Source organism: Struthio camelus, chromosome 5 (assembly GCF_040807025.1).
Source record: "Struthio camelus isolate bStrCam1 chromosome 5, bStrCam1.hap1, whole genome shotgun sequence".
Taxonomy (NCBI): domain Eukaryota; kingdom Metazoa; phylum Chordata; class Aves; order Struthioniformes; family Struthionidae; genus Struthio; species Struthio camelus.
The window spans coordinates 49,743,125-49,760,384 of NC_090946.1; the positions used below are offsets into that span (position 1 = coordinate 49,743,125).

A 17,260-nucleotide genomic window follows, 5' to 3' on the forward strand; every position below is an offset into this window, starting at 1 on the left:
AGGCTTGAACCTCCTCCTGTAGCTCTATTCTTTTCTTTTCTTTCATTTTTTTTCCCTTGTACTCAGACCAGTTTAACTCACTTTTGCATTTAGCAGCAATATTCCCCCAATGCTGCAGAATTAAAAAGTGGCTTAGGTTTATTTTTAAGGCTTATTCTTGGTAACTATTGACTTTTAAAATATGCAGTTTTAAATATGTAAGTGTACTAGGAGCCCCATATACTTTATTTTTCTGAAAAGACAGATACTCTGAAAATCTAAAAAGGGAAAAAGAAAACAATCACCTAGGTAGTATTAAATTGTGGGTGGTCTTTTAAAATGAATTTTAACTATCATTAGTTGTTCAAGATACCAGCCTTAAAACGTGGCCCTCATTAGCTCACTTGCAATGCTACGTCAATTATCTTTATGCTATTGTCAGGAGAAAAGCTGAAACAAAAAAATCCTAAAATTAAAAAAAAAAAACACAAAAGGAAAAACACAACAAAATTACTTACGGATGCCTTGTTCTTGTTCTTGCAGAAATCTTTCTAATACAATGCGAGCCATCAATGATGGGGCAAAGTCCACCTTACCATAACAAAAATAAAAAGAATTTCAAGACCCAATTACATTTAGACACACATTTTGTCAGCACCAAAATTTCTTTGTACATTTCAAATAAAGTGCATTAATATGAAACACTACTAGCTTTTCTCAATTATTAAGCTCAACTATTCGTATCAAACGTTTGATGACAATCCACAGTACCCAGTGGAAAACCAAAATTCACGTGAGCACCTAACATTTTCCTGTATTTGTGCAGATAAATGCAGTACCACTTTCCCCTCTCATTGAGGAAAAGTAATTAAATATGTTGATCTGAGCTTCTTTTCACATACTACAAAAAAGAAGCATCTATCTATGTTTACATTGTTTTTGTTTGCAGTGTAATACATATAGTTGAAATAAAACAAGTAGGAAATGGACAAATACCTGAATTTATTAGAATTTAATAACATGACTAGTGATATTCCTTGTAAGTAAATAACATTGGTATAAAAATTTAAACTATTAATCACAGTATGTATTGTACGTAATACAAATTAATATACATATTTTGTATTTGAACTGCTCCTGGTAAAAGACGGCAGCAGAACCCTTTCTGTAAGGTTACCCGTCAAGGAAAAGAAGCAGAGATACTTTGCTGTAAGTACTCATAAATATGGCACCCATCAAGTACCATATTTCCTTAATATCATCAGCAGACCTTCCTTAGTTTTGCTGAGTAAAAGTAACAGATCTAACAGAGGCACTTGTGTTTTGGGCTTGATCAAAATTTCTTTAGAGTTTATGTTTTCCTTTTTACATAGCCATTCCTCTATTTTAGTATTTTTTATATTTATGGAAAATATATGGTGTAGTTCTACCTGAAATTACAACAGCTTTTTAGATATCATTATAACATTACTTTGGTGAATCAGAATATTAACCTTGTTCATACATCACCACAATGAATTTTTCTTGACAGGTTTTCAAGTTCAATATTCATACAAAAATTTTATCTTGATTTAATAACTAAACAAAAAAAGCTTGCTTCCGTTGTATATATGTTTTTTTTCCCCAAGTATGTATGTACTTGGATGCCCTTAAATTCCCCAAGTAGAGAGAAATGCTTTCCACAGAGCTGCTTATTTCCAGTAACCCACATCAGAGCTGACACATGAAAAATGGTGAAATTACTGAAGGTAGTCCAGGCTGAATAAGGACTACCTTATTAGTTCAGGTACTTGCATCTCCCTAATTTTCATATTAATCATCTGTCCATCTTTCTTTGAAACAGGGCCATCATGCTTCATGTCAGAATTTAGCATGTAAGTAAAATTCATAGGGCTTCAAATCTCACTTGAAAATATTTGTATGAAGAGAATAATGACTAATTTTATTATTCCTATGTAACAAAAATGAGATTTATTTTAGTCCTTTTGCACTATGCAAACAATGTGACAAAGTTGGCAAATGAAATTTGAAAAAAAATTTAAAAGTAGTCTCACATATCCTCAAAAAAACCCCAAACAAACTCAATAATATGGAGCTGTTCCTATTTAACAAAGCTGCTACACACTGTAATGCACGTATGTTATATATTTCTCATCAATTTTTACAGTTTCCACTGATTAAATATATATTGACTCATAAAGTATTACCATTACATCAATTGTCAGCAGATGCAAGAGTATGTCATTTAAATATTAAGTATCATATAAAAATGGCAGCTTGATTGTTTGGAAGCAGTAATCTGGTGCTGGTTATTGCCACATTTCCCTAATGCATTAGGCAGCAGTCACAAAATGCATTGCCTTTCTTATATACCTATGACTATGAAGTCAGAAGCAGATAAGTTCTTTAAATATCTTCCCTTTCTCTCTGATTTAATTTTTATTTATTTCTGAACTGCAGAAATCTTTGATCTGAATTGCAAAGATGCATTAGCGTAATATAAACAAAGACATGTTCACTGAAGTCAGATTATACGCATCATCTCTAAATCATTGGGAACGTCATGGGTACAAAAAAAATATACAAACAAGAACCAGTAACAGATATATTACTTTGTGCTTGAAATATTTTTATGACTATTCCCATACAATATGGGCATTATATATCATGAATCGTGTTGTTTGCCTAAATTCTTAATAAGTACTTCTTTATGTAAAATACTGACAACAGAATATGCTTAGAGACTTACTATTTTCAGAAATGGTAAAAAGCTACACATTGCCACTAACATGAAATAAATCCTTTATCTATGTTTACTGTATGATCAGGATATGTAGACACTTCATAGACCATTAAAACCTTCTAACAACTGATAGGTAATTACTCATTTGTTGGCTGCATGACTGTACACAGGAGAGAAACTACTCCTTCTTACTAATATAACATGTAGAACTTGCTGCTATTGCAACACTTAATGTTCATAGTGTCATATCATTTTTAATGAAAACACCCATTTTCTGCCTTCCTCCTATGTTTTCTATTAAAATGCAACACGAAACAGCATACATTTCATTCTATCCCTCTGAGGGTTGCACAAGCAGTTCCAACTTGTATCAGATACTATATTGCTATTATTATTGTAAATAAATATTTCAGACTTTTAGGGGTAGATATTTCTTTTTTTTTTTTTCCTAGGATGCTCACAGTCACTATTACAAACTTTTTGCATCTTCTTTTAAGGCAGTATTCTAGAGAGTACTTTTTAATGCAAATAACTCCTTGCATTCCAAAGCAGATTCATATTCTAGTTAATAAACATTCCTGACAAATTACTGTCAGACTGTAACAGCGAGTGCACCGATCTTCTCATACACTAACTTTTCTATGAAATGGCTATACTGAGGAATTTATTCTGCTTAATTGCTTTATATTAAGCAGTTTTCATTAGCCATTCTCTAATCTGTACAAAATGAATTAAAAGGAGTTAGGAAAATGAACTGTTTTAACTCTTCCTATTACAAAAAAATCTTAGATGGGTTTTATTATTTAAAAAACAAGGAGACAACAACAACAGGTAAATCCGATGTAACTCCATTTCATCAATCTGAGAATTTTTAATAAATCTGTGTGTTAAAGAGTACTTATCTTATTTAGTTTCTCTAAAATTTCCTGCAAAATACAAATTCAGAGAGTCTCTTACACATTTGCCTTGAAGTTAAGAGACTAATTACATTAACTGATTTATTAATAAATGGGGCTCTTTGTCTAATTATTTTAAGTACTAACAGACTGGGGAACAATTTTAAATGTCTAATGTGCCTTGAAACCATTTTTTTAGGTTAATTACATTTCTCAGTAAAGTCACTATAGATATGCCCCTTAGGTTTTACACTGGAAGATTAAAGAAAAAAGTAAAGATGATTACCTCATTGGCCAGCTCCAGTAACACAGGGGCAGCTGCATTTTTCATCACCCCATTCAGGTACCTAGACAAGACAAAGCCAAGTGATTTTGCAGTGGCAAGAAAAGGCCAGCCTATAATCGTGAGTATCTCCTGTTAATCTCTCACTTGGAGGAAAATACTCCAGTACAGTATTTAACAGGAAATCTTTTGAGAAATAAGTATTTTAAACAATCACTAATTATCCAGGGTTATTTCCCACTCATCTGCAAGATACATCAATCTCAATTAAGTCATTGATGAAACCATAAATAATAAATTAAGAAAACTCTATCAAAAATTTTTGGCTTAATGCCACACAAATAATTATATCTTCATTATTTAAAGACGCCTAACAGACAAGAAATTCCTATTATTTACAGTAAAGATTTTGGGTTACACATGGCCTTCAACTACACGGGCACAAACCACAGCCTATTCCATTCACTACTATGCACAAAACCACAAATTCACAAATTTAATCACAGATGTTATCAACTAGGTAGCAGTTTAAACAATAAAGGCTTACTTCACTGAAATCAGAGCCTAACAATCAAATAAATATTCTAAAGGGAAAGTTAAAAGAACTATTTAAAATCCTATGAAGAGGAAAGTCATTATCCTATCAATGGCAAAGGCGAAAAGTTTCCAGTAAAGGGTATCAGACCAATACCGATACATGGTGATACTTCTGACAATCACCTCACACAATACTGCCTTCCTCCTCTCTATTACTTTCACTTTTTGATGTTTAAGTTTCAATAATGCCTAAAACATGCTTTCAGGAGTTTATGGGAAGAAGCTATATTATTAGAAGTCACTTTGTGCTTTGTAGCCATCTGGAAAAGAACAGTATTTTACCAACATTTGAGCCTGTTAGTCTATCCTATCCACAGTGATACAGCAAGCTGTTAGCAAGACATATAGCAAGCGTGACATCTTTAGAAGACTACAGTCCTTTTAGCTCTATCATTACCTATCTACCAGAAGCCATCCTTCTGTTCATTCTTTAGGGGTATTATAAATTTCTATCATTTTACCTTTCTGTGAAATGGGTGTAACACCATCTACATATAACTTTTGCAGAGGAGGCTTTTTGTTTTCAAATTATTCCAAAGCTCAATGATTAATTATTACTGTAAAATATTTTCAATTGTATGCAAAACAACACAAAACAAGATGCCTCGTGTATATTTAAACACTTGAAAACTTACACTGGTGGGAAAAATTAGAGTTCATAAACAAAATACCTAACCAGGGAGATTTACTTGACACTAATGTTCTAAAATATGCATCTAGCTGATTAAACCTCAAAGCTACAGCTGACAATGGAGTAATTTACTGTCAGGTATTTCTAATGCTACTGGCGGTGCATTATGGAATGACCGGCTTCACATGCTGCTCGTGTTATTGTTCTGGAAAGCTTGCTGATCTTTCTGGTAAGTTGCCTCTGTGTTTGCCCACATCTAAGACAAGTCTCAGCAGAGGAGACTCACTCAACTGCACTTCTATGGGCTCCCAGCAGGGACCACTGGAAATGATACCTTCCAAAATAGGTAGAGTTTCTGACATAGCAAAGCAATAGAAGCACTACAATCTTCTTGCATGTAGGTGGGACAGGAGGAAACCTACCACACACATTGAGGGTTTACAGTGGTAAGATGGATGGTGGAAAAGAGTAGTGGAGAAGATGTGTTTGTCAGGTTTGTGCTTGTAGCACGTTAAACGGCCTTCTGACTCAAGTAGTCTGCCCCTTTCACTTACATAACATACCACACAGTAAATCTACTAAAACAGGATGGAGATGAGTTTTCTAACTATTAACCAGAACATCTCTGATTTTAGAACATGTGCATTCTATTCAGCCATGTTAGAACATCTGCAATATGAAATGCCTAGAAATAGCATGAAGAATGATTCTTCCTATCATAACCATATAGCTTCATACATAATGCATTAGTTATGTACTACCATCATACTTCAGACAGTACAGAAGGGGACAGGAGACGAAATCTGCCTACCCGATGTGAGCCAAACAATCATACCTACAAACTTACTGACACCCACACAACTATTACTTTGCATAAAGCAAAATTTGGTTCCACGTTTTGGGTTTAAGTTGTTGGAGCTAGTAATACATTTATCATAAAAGTGGTTTAGCTGATTTACACGTGTTCTAAGAAAAGAGTTATTTATGTAGCAGTTACAACTAACATAGGTTACTTTACTAAAACCATGTAAGTGAAAAGCAATTAGAAATAACGGTCATATATATGCAATACTAACACAACAAATTTTTAAACCAATGTTCTTCCTAAATAAGAATCAACTCTGGGAAAAGTGAAACAAGATCTGGTCGGTTTTTTTAATACAGCAATACATCCATTAAGAAAAGAAAAGGAAGCCCCAAAAAAGCAGAATTCACACTAGATTTTCTACACTGGTGCCTAATATAATCAGATTATCTTTGGGTTTTAAATATACGACTCGGTGGAATCACTGAGAGCACTTAAATGTTTACAAATGAAGGCTTTTTGTTTATTTTCCCGATTCATAAAGATTAATATTAAGCATAAATATCATATATCTATAATCATAAGTATGATCTCACTTGCCATGCAACCTCTTCAGATATGTCAGCCTACAAAGTAATATTTTAATTGTATATCTCTACCCGTTATCAGTATGCCCCAATTATGTCATTGCAATATTTTTAAGAAAAGCCTATAGAACTAACCGACAAACTATAAGGTGTAGCAATTACAATTTATTAGCTCAAGACGCACAAAATTGTAAAATATTGTAAAATGACATTAAAGGCTTTCATTCCTCCTTAAAAGCTATTTCTGACACTTCTGTTGATAAAACAGGAGTGATCTAATAATTAATGCTTTAACTGGTAACATACTAATTTAATATGCAACTTTTTGTAACGTAACACAAACGTTATTTTAAAAATACAAGCACCTGCAACAAAGCAAGCTCCCTCACTTTAAGGAATTTATCATTAGAATTAGTCTTGACATAGAATTCATTATATATTGCCTACAGTTTGCAATCTCAGGATTTCTATCACATGCACTGTAAGAAAAAATATTTTGCTATCTTGACTTAACGCCAAGGAAGAAAAAACCCTCTTGATCAGACCGAACAAAGCTGCACAATTTTTGCCTTTTCACTGAAAATCGTCTTTAGTGGAGCCTTTCTGTAACCCTCATCCCAAATTGCTGATCTATATTTATAGAAAATCAGCTTAATAAGCTAACTTACTTATAATTATCATAACAATTAGTAGCTATGATGATACACTTTACTGGGGTGGGGAGGTCATACCTTTGGTAGTAAGTTTCAACAGCCTCAGCAGTGTGATGCTTGGCGTGTGTTCTTTTCACTTGTTTCTAGAGAAAAAAGAAAGAAAAACAAATCAAGAGTCTTACAAACATGTCACAGATCAAAACACAGAAATCACGACCGTCCAAACACAGGTTTCTTAGCCACACTTTGATATATAAACTGAATTATATTTTTAGAATTCTATATGAAATGATGTTTAATCTACCTACTGAATTGAATGTCTTCAGACCGTACTGCAATGCACCATATATGTAAAAGCCAGTAAGGTCACAAGAATTGAATCCAAATAAGTTTACTGAAGGCTGCAGAGGGCAAAGAAAAACTTGTTCTCTCTTTCAACCTTTGTATTAATTTTCCCTCAATTCAATTCCATCTAAGTCTGGTGTACTCTGGTTTTACAATTCAATTGGCATTTTTAACCAGGAAGAACATTGCTTAAAAACAACTTATTTGAAAAACTACAAAAAGTAATTCCATAGAGACTTGCCACTTGACTGACACCTGTCATCTCATGATAAATGACTCCATTTTCTGCCTCTCTTGCCTTCTGCCACTCCGGCTATGGTCATTTATCATCATCTCTGTCAGCAATGGAAAGCAGCACTGACAGTGCAAGTCAGCAAACATTTAGCACATGGAACCACGCAACACAGGGAAATTATTATTGTCAGAATAATAATGGTTTAGCATAATTTATTACAGGTCCACCAAATAAGCAAAGGCTAGATGTTATTAGACAGATGGATGGGTAGGCTTGGCAGCCATCCACTGAGACTCAGGCGGTGCTTGATGTGGAAAAGGGAACATCCTCCAAACCAATCAGAAAGCTGGCAGTTCAATTACAAAGAAATAAAGGGACATTCATCATTCAATTAGGCACCTGTCAACCCTCACAAAGGAGAAAACTTCTAACCTGGTACTCCTGGGAGAAGATGCTCAGCAGAGTGGACTGCGATTGACTGGAACAAATAAAAGAAGGACAAAGTTAATTACTGGAGTGCACTGCAAAGAAACAAAAGAGAAGGGAGCTTCAAAGGTAGGCCTGCTGCCCTGTAATCTAACAGAACATGAAAACAAGTGTGGAAAAGTTGTTCCAGATGAACACCTCAGACAAAGGCTTCCTGCTGCTAGGTCAAGGAGAGCGCGTATGAGGGAGGGGAGGAAAATATAGCAAGAGTTTCAAAGCAAACTAGCATACTGTTCGGGTGATTCTTTCTCAGCTTCAGAACCCACAAAGTCATATCAGTAGCAGGTACTGGAGTTAAAAGGGACATCGTAAAAAGGAAAACAAAGCAGAATTTCCATTAATAACTGATAGAGTTAAATTCCATTAGCAGTTGGGAACATGCCGCTTGTTCACTGGCAACACATTGAAATTCATTTTGTTAACAGCAAGGGAACCTCTTCAGTAGCTGTCTCATATTCAGAGTAAAAACTTCGCTCTCTGTCAGAAGTAGCATATGGGACCACTGGAACATTCCCACTGAAACTGATGTGCTTTGAAAATAGAAACTTTCACAGCAGGAAGCTGAGATTCCCCAGAGTCGGTCATTTCCAAAAGCTGCCATAAGCTTCATTCATCTAAGGCTCAACTCAATGTCAAACACCTGGCAATGAAGCAACCTGGAAAACATTTTTCCCAAGTGGGAGTTTTTTCTCTCTAAATTGTTAACATTTAGAAACGGGACAAGATTTTTCTCCCTCTAAAAGGCAATCAATACCACGCTGCTACTGTTTTCAGTTGTCCTCAGTGCATATATCTACCACATCACATCCTGAATACAATTACTTACTGCTGATATATTTTCCTACCAGATGCAACTTGAACAAATTATCGTCTCAATAAATTGAGTTTTACGGTACAGCAAGGCATTATGAATAATTAACATTCTTCCTTTCATGGACGTACCTACTTAGGCATAATATAGGTAGTTCAAATATTCAGCACTGTCAGAAGTCTTGCTCTTCGGCTATTTCTCTTGGATGTGAATTTAACATCTGTATCACATCATATTTTCACTGATGACTCGTCTATAAAAGTAACTGTTTTCTACATACTTACACGGCTCTTCTCCTTGTAATTTTCACACCTCAAACACTATTTTAAGATAAGGAAGTCTTACTCCCGTTTTGAAAACTGAGACACAGAACAACTAAATGGTTTGCTCGAGGTTAAACAGAAGGTACGTCCATGCAACACAATACAGGAGCAGTTACCTCTAAACTAACTAGTTGAAGCATTAAGAACACAGTAACTAGATTAATGCAACACTATATAAAGTGCTGATTAGCTTGGGGTATTTTGATTCCACATCTGTGCTTCCGGTATCTCTGCCGCAACACTGTACTCTGGCTAAGCAGTGACAGCAGTACGCTGAGCCTTGATCTCCAGTATTTTAAACACAAAAGTATCCACCCTGAGTACTCACTTACTGTTAAAATTGTAGAAAAAAATGATAGCAATATAAACCATTCTACTAATATACAGATTTACTAAACTAACAGATTACAAAAAATACATTACTATATAGCCAACATTTTAAATATTTTGAAATATACATCATTTGACACGGAGGTCAGAAGAGATGAACTATCATGTCTCCCCAAAAGGTGCATCATCCAGTTATGAGAAGCCTTATCATGCACACGCAATAATCAAAAGGTGAACAAAGGAAAAAAATTAAGATTATATACTTACACAGGCTATATATATATGCAAGGCTAAGTTATTTCAGGTTGATGAATTTAAAAAAAATTGGTAAGCTATAAATAAGAAGGCTATAAATGGCCCCCTAACGGCTCTCCACGTAACTATAATTATCTGGCAGATTTACATGGTCATAATGGTAGAAATGAATATGGAGGAGAGATTTGAAGAAACAAAACAGAACAGCATTTAACTGGATTTCTGAAGGACAGTACGGACAGAATGTTAACGAAAGCACAAACATACCCTTTGGAGGAACGGACAAGTAACTCGAGATGATTTAGGAGTGAGGCATAAACCATAAAAAAAAGCAAGATTTTATATTAAAAGATTTTTTTAAAAGCTAAAAAACTAGAAATTTGACCTTGACAGTTTATGGAAAGATTCAGAAAGTGATGGTACAGGAAAATTTGTGGATAAACACAGCTGACTATGTCAGGATGACCTGTTCTAGACAAGCATCTTGAATTGACTTGAAGAAAGGCAAATGAATATCACAAAAGTCAGAAGTGAGGAAACTGCGATAATTAAGGTGCCAAATAGCAAACATTTTTGCTAGTGTATATGGATATAGAGCATGTACTTGGTGGACCTTGGAGATATCACAAAGGAAATTTCAGCAAGGTTTGAATACAAGAGATATATAAAAACAACCTAGGGCATTTGGGGTCAAACATGACACTCAAATTCCAAATCAGGAGAAGTGACTGATGTGAAAGACAGTGTTTGGTCAATCACAACAGAAACGGAAAGGAGTACAAAATGGTAAAGATTTTATTTTGTTCCACAAATCCCGCCCAGATCCTAAAGAAAAAAAAAGACAAGTAAATCATGATAAAAATGCTGGGCTTTCTAAGATTTTAATTTCCCAGGTGGAAGGGGAAGCTACCTTGCATAATGTAAGAACATTCTAGGGAGAAGACTTAAATCAACTCCTTGTTAATAATACGAAATTATGAATACAATCTGATTAAACAAAGAAACTTTTAAAAGACTACTTTTTAAAAATATAATCAAATCCTTTCTCCTTCCTCATATCTTGATTATTTTTCCCTATACCTTGATTATCTCTCCCCTTCCCAGTCTTATAATATTCCATATGTCTTGGTTGCTATACCTTGTCTTGTTTGAGTTCTTTCCCATTGATTTTTTGATTTTTTGTATATACACCTACATTGTATTTTTTAGGCTGTTCCCTGTAAGATTACTGTACTTACTGTACCATTATGCTTACTGACATATCAATAAGACTGAAAACCATTATCTTTTTATTCATAGACTGGATTCTTCTTGTCCATTTTTTTTGTTCCTTTGCTTAATTTTTCCTTTCTCTCTATTTCAGTTTAGTCTTCCGTGTTCCCAACACTTCACATCATTTAGGACACAAATACTAGAAAGTACAGTCCAGTAACTGAACAAATTGGATATATATTGGACTACAGCGTAAGAACAATAAGAACACGACAAAAAGAACTATTTCAATAGTACCATTCAAAGAATTTCAGTCCTTCCACCAGGAGAATTTCTCTCCTTCCCCAACAGAGGTGGATGTATATCTACGCACGGTTGCTTCCATGTTTTTTCTAGTTAACACAGTTCCCCTGTTCACCCCTAAAATCACTTATCTCCAACTCAGTGTTTCCTTGCCACAGCAGATAAATTCAATTTCCTGGCAAAGTGAGATAGCTCCTCAAAACAGAGTTGGAATACCTATTAGAAGATGCCTCTGACAGCAAAACTGAAACATCCTGGTTTCAGAAAGTGCTGGAAAAGATGGTTGTGTGTGCTTGGAGAAAGGACATTAGCTATGGATAGGCATCAACACTGCAAGGCATAGCATGAAAAGAAACGATTGCAACAGCTGATACTGGCAGTCGGGGATACTGATATGTAAATTATTATGACTCCCACAGAAACAGCCAAATTCCTAGAGCTCCATCCTTCCTCTAATGCTTCTGCTCATGATTTCAAAGCTGCGAATAGGCACATAAATTAATATAGATGAGATAACCCACGAAAACAAATACCCTAACAAATACCACTGAAAATAGCTTTTATTCAAAGTAACTGAGTGTTGTATCATTGCCTCTTAAAGAATAAATTTCCTAGTGAGTCACATGGCTTACTGGAAGGCTAGGAATAGAATAGATTTGTTTCTTTCAAATAAGCTCTTTGGTCCGACACTCACTGTAGAGGCAAAGTACGGATTTGTTGATTTTCTTTAAGAAAAAAAAAAAAAGTGAGTGCTGCCTAGTTTAAATAATCAATAAATTAAGTTGTTATTCATCTCTCATAGAACTGAATGTATTTTCCAGGAAAATAAGCAAGCTTTCCTCTTTAGTTCTCTAACAACTACTATCATGGAAATATTTTCTTCTGCAATTCCAGATGCTGACGGATCTAACTCCCAGGACTCTGTTCAAAGCTACTAGCCTTGCTCTTGAAATATCCTCATTTTCTTGTACAACAGCATCCACAATGAACCAATCTACCTTTTGTTGCTTTGTGTTGACGTTGGTGGCATACTTCCACCTGCACGCCTGATGCAGTTTGTGCTCTTGTCTACAGCACTGGTCTTCTGCAGAACACAGAATGAAATCTAAAAACTACCCAGCATTACAAAATGCCCAAATCTTGTTTAAGGAAAATAACTCTTTTTTAAAAAAACTGAAATATTGTTTATGGGTTCCAAATGATATAAAGGTATAAAAATTTGCTTTTAATATAAAGCATGGCATGATAGATACTAAAATCCATCCACATTTAGAATGGGATGTCCAAGTCTGACCAGAACAGGCTAAAAAGACAACTGCAAGTCTGCTGCTGGAGAGGTAATATTCCTTTTGGTCGCTTAATATGTAAAAATAGAACATTTTCTTCTAGGGAATGCCTGAATTTGGAAGAGGGGAAAGAAAATTTTTCTACTTGTTAACATCACTGGACAGTACTCCAGAAATATTTTGGCTGCAGTGAGTATTCGTATTTAAACTTGCAACAGATAATATGCTGATGCAGATTAGTGCTTCATAACTAAGATCTGATGTAAAGCTCTGGCCAAGAAGCTGCTAGTAAGACCAAAAGATTTTTCTTTGTATCAGATTGTCTTCTCAGCAAAGCACACTTGCATATCTCACCAAGATCTGGGGTGCTGTCCAACTTAATCTTTTGCTGTTTACTACAGCCTCACCAGGAGAAAATCCAAACATGACAGCTTCAGTAACTATTATGTTATCCCAAGTTCTTTCAAATAATGAACCCTTTAGGGATAAGACAAAACTTATGTTTTCCCACTTCATTTTCTGAGATTTCTAAAAAAAAATCAAAATTCTAGGTATAAAAATAAGTTTCCACTTGTTTCATCCCTTCAGGTTAAAATGGCAACATTTTCTTTTCTCCATCTTTAATTCCCCACTTTTTGCCTAAGATAGAAAGATGAAAAATTCAGCTTTGCATTTCATGTGTTTTACCATGGTACATAGGAAGAACATCTAGAGAGATCTGTAAAAAACATCAAAAGTAAATATGAACTGCGGTATTTAATCTAGTAACTATTCACACAACTGGAGACAAGTTGGGAGAAAGTAAAGTGCATCATGAGACAATGATAAAGTGTTAGGGGAAAAAGAAAGCATTTTCATGTGACAAACTGAAAAAAAAATGTGATAGTTTCAATGTTTTCCTCTTAACAAATGAAATCTACAAAGAATGTTGCTTCCTTTTTACAAAATGGATCATTCCACTCATTAAGATGATAAAGATATTAGTTAAAAACCTAACCTAGGAGATAAAAACACAAAAAGGAGAAGGCGGGGTGAAGGCTGCATTTCCAAAATTCAGAAGTCATTACGTGTAAAATGCCAAAGCGGCAGTGTCAAACTGGTCTTCAAAGCGCATACTACAGTGCATCTCGCTTACTGTAGGAATTCAAGCATGGGGAGAATGTGATATTTATCTTTAAAATATAAGTAATAAAACTTAGGGTTAGAACTACTGTGTGGTACTACCACGCTGAATTAAAAATCTATATGAAGAAAGAAATATACCTATCTGACTAATTTAAATAGCAGGGGATGAAAGGGAAGCCTCACAGCTATTCTAATAATGCTGCAATGTGTGTCTCAAATACAGTTTTCCAATTGCATCATCAAACATGTGAGACAAACGTGAACAACCTTTTAAGTCTCATCTTCTGGACTGTGAATTCGTTGGAACAAAGATGGCTAAGAAAGCTGTGTTTCCATACTGTTCATCACATGCTAACCAGTCCTCTCTCGATTTCTAAAAACTCTGTCAATAACAGAATTCAAACAGCTCTAGCAGCATCGGCTCAAATGGGCGACACATGCACAGCTGTGTAAAGCTTCTGTGGCTTCCCAGAACTGCAGGATGTAGGCTAACAAGCAATAAAGTTATGCCTGTAAATCAACTGAAATCACTCTGATAGTGAACTTCTTACATGACAGGAGCCCACAACTAGCTAATTCTCAGAATTTCTTCCAAGTGTCAGGATTGTCCGGTTGGGGAAAAAGCTTCTTAAGACTCTGAATGGTTCCACTTGAGACACAGCTCTAGCAAGGCTCAGGAATAACAAAGACCTAGTAAAACTGAAGAACATGGAATGAGGGAGGGAGAGTCATGGGCCTCTGGAATAAAGTTAGGGCTTTGATCTCTCTTCACTGCAGCTTTTAATATTAAAATCTTTTCTACAGGTTTAATATGCTTGTAGCCACTTCAAAGAATGTAAATTAACAAAAAGAAAATTATTGTCTCAGTATACATTTGTACTCTATCATTCCCAAATCTAACACTGATTTATCGGAAGTCAGTGAATTACCAATTTAAACTAAGTCAACATATGTGTCTAAATTAAGGATTTGAATCGGGGTAACTAAGTCACATAAAAGTCTTTAGTTACAACACTGCACCTTCTCTAAAACAGGTATCTTCCAGTGTTACAGTTTTCCAGTTATATCGGTTCAAGTTTCTGATGCAAAAACAGTTGTATTGTCTCTGCATAAGAAGCCTTCCATACAATGAAACATCATCAGTAGATACTACTCGGGGAACTAGAAAACCAGGACAGTGCTGTTGGCAAAAAAACTCCCATTACAAATACATTAATACTATTAAAATTCTAGATATATGACAAGAAGAATCTGCTGCAGGGTTAATAGACTTATTTCAGAATTAGTGCCATCAAATTTAAAATCAAGACAAAATTCAAGCCCAGTCATTTGCAGAACTATAGCACTAATCAATTTTGAAATTCACCAATATCAACTGTACAACAATATCAACTGTTCATTAAACTGTACAAAAGCTCACCTCAAAAGAATTTTTATAAAGTACTTCTAAATACGAAACACTTACTAAATGCATCAAACATAAAGCAGACTTTGTACTTTCAGTAGGACAGACTAGGTAGAGGCCAAAAATAAAGACGCTGAGGAAAAAAGACTTCCTGCATTGCAGGCTTACATGATGCAATAATAACAAAAAGGTTAAATGCATGTATGTACATACAACTTTGCTGCCTATATCCAGGATTATGAGGATAACTGCATGATAAAGCTCTGAGAAGGCTACTTGAGAAGAGTCATCACTTCTATGACCTTGACACTGGCTGGTTTCGCAACTTCTATACAATTTAGTGATGTGCAAGAACAGATGATGGTGCAATACATAGAAATGGCAGCATTTAAAATTCATAGTAGCAGAAGGCCATTACTTTTCCCACTGGGCCACTTGAACTTTAATAATGTCTGACCTGGTTGGCCAATAAGTTCTAGCAGCAGACAGAGGAAAATTGCCAGTATTAGATACTGTTCGAATGATTTTTCATTTAGAAAGACTTAGAAGTTCCTTTAAGAACAGGGCACCAATTCTTTCTGCAGACACCTCATTTTTTTGGTGTCTTTTGTAATAGCCAATACATTTTCAGACAACTGCAGACTGTGAACAATCTGTATGAGACATGTAAAGAAAATAAAAAAACAGAGGTGAATACAAATTATTAATAAGGACAATGATCACAAAATAATGTTAGCATTCCTGCAGAACTAATTTCCGTCTTCTTTCACAAAAAACACTTTGGGCAGCAGTAACATAAGGGTAACCCAAAATAAGCAATATCTAACTCTTACAAAGTATTTCTGATCAAGTCCCCCAGATGAAAATGGTAAGTCATAAGAAGGTGCAAGTTTGGCAACTGCATATACCTGCATATGGCGAGAGGAACAGCACCACACTGAGAGTGGAAAAACAACAATAAATACTGCAATTAAAAATGGAATTCTGAAAACACAGGCATAGATGAGTGATGTTTCCCCTTGCAAATAAACTACTTGCTGGTCTTATGATCTTAGTAAGTAAATATAGAAAATAGACAGTAATTTGCCTGAAATATTGTTCTAATACTTTATTTCAGAGAGAGCTCTGTGCTTTTTGCATGAATGTCTGAAACATACCTAAATGCCAAACACATACTTACAAGACCCTTGGAAGTAATTACTCTTTCATCAATGTTTCAAATGAAGCCTCTTACTATGAGTGTATATATAACTATTTTGTAAGGTTTAATTTTGAAGCTGGGAAATACTGCAGGTGTAATACAGAAACAAATGATATTCAAATAAAAATATCCAACCCAAGAGAGTTGAGAAACACAAGGTCAATGCTAAAACCTCATACTAAATTCTCAGATGAACATTCTAAACAAAAAAACAAACAAACAAAAAAAAAAGCTTCCATAGCTTTAAAATCTTTACAACTTACACACACTAGAACTGCTCTGGTACACTGTGGTGATTTAGCCAGGGAGCTCACTGACAAAAGAAACTGATAGGAAAAGTCTATTTATAAAGTCTGGCCTCCCAACTTCAGCTTGGTATTCTCCATACGTGTTCTCTACGCTTCCTTCTCCTGGTCTTCTTTAAAAGTCTCCTCTCAACCAATTCTCCTACCAATAAAATTGCTCAGAAATAAAGTTCCTCATAAAATTAATTAAAAAAGAAAAAAAGCAAAGTGTGAGACTAGCACTGTGATAACACATAAGCAGATGATCTATCCATTCACTAATCTACTTACATTTAAAGTTTCTTAGTAAGAAGTTTCTAAATAGGCAAATATAGCATCAGCGAACATATCCCAAAGCAGAGGCAGAGAGCAGAGTTTCAGGGAGAGCGAGAAAAGCAAATCTTTGCCTATTCTTCGGCTGTATTTAAATGTACATCATACATAACCAAATTCAACTTAATTAACGTTAAGGTTATACAGAAAAC

At 34.9% G+C, this 17,260-nt stretch overlaps 1 protein-coding gene across 23 annotated transcripts in view; it reads right to left on the reverse strand.

Moving 5' to 3' along the window:
* CDIN1 (CDAN1 interacting nuclease 1) overlaps positions 1–17,260 on the reverse strand; it is a 171,275-nt gene that overhangs the window by 133,451 nt on the left and 20,564 nt on the right. For all 23 annotated transcript variants that reach the window (XR_011141553.1, XR_011141550.1, XR_011141554.1 and 20 more), the window contains exons 2-5: positions 8,187–8,232; positions 7,253–7,317; positions 3,905–3,965; positions 498–570 (exon numbers count right to left, since the gene is read on the reverse strand). Coding sequence is in view for 16 of the 23 variants with exons in the window: in XM_068946332.1 (XP_068802433.1) it covers positions 498–570; positions 3,905–3,965; positions 7,253–7,317; positions 8,187–8,232 (245 nt within the window). In the remaining 7 variants the exon portion in view is untranslated. The remainder of the gene's footprint in view (positions 1–497; positions 571–3,904; positions 3,966–7,252; positions 7,318–8,186; positions 8,233–17,260) is intronic.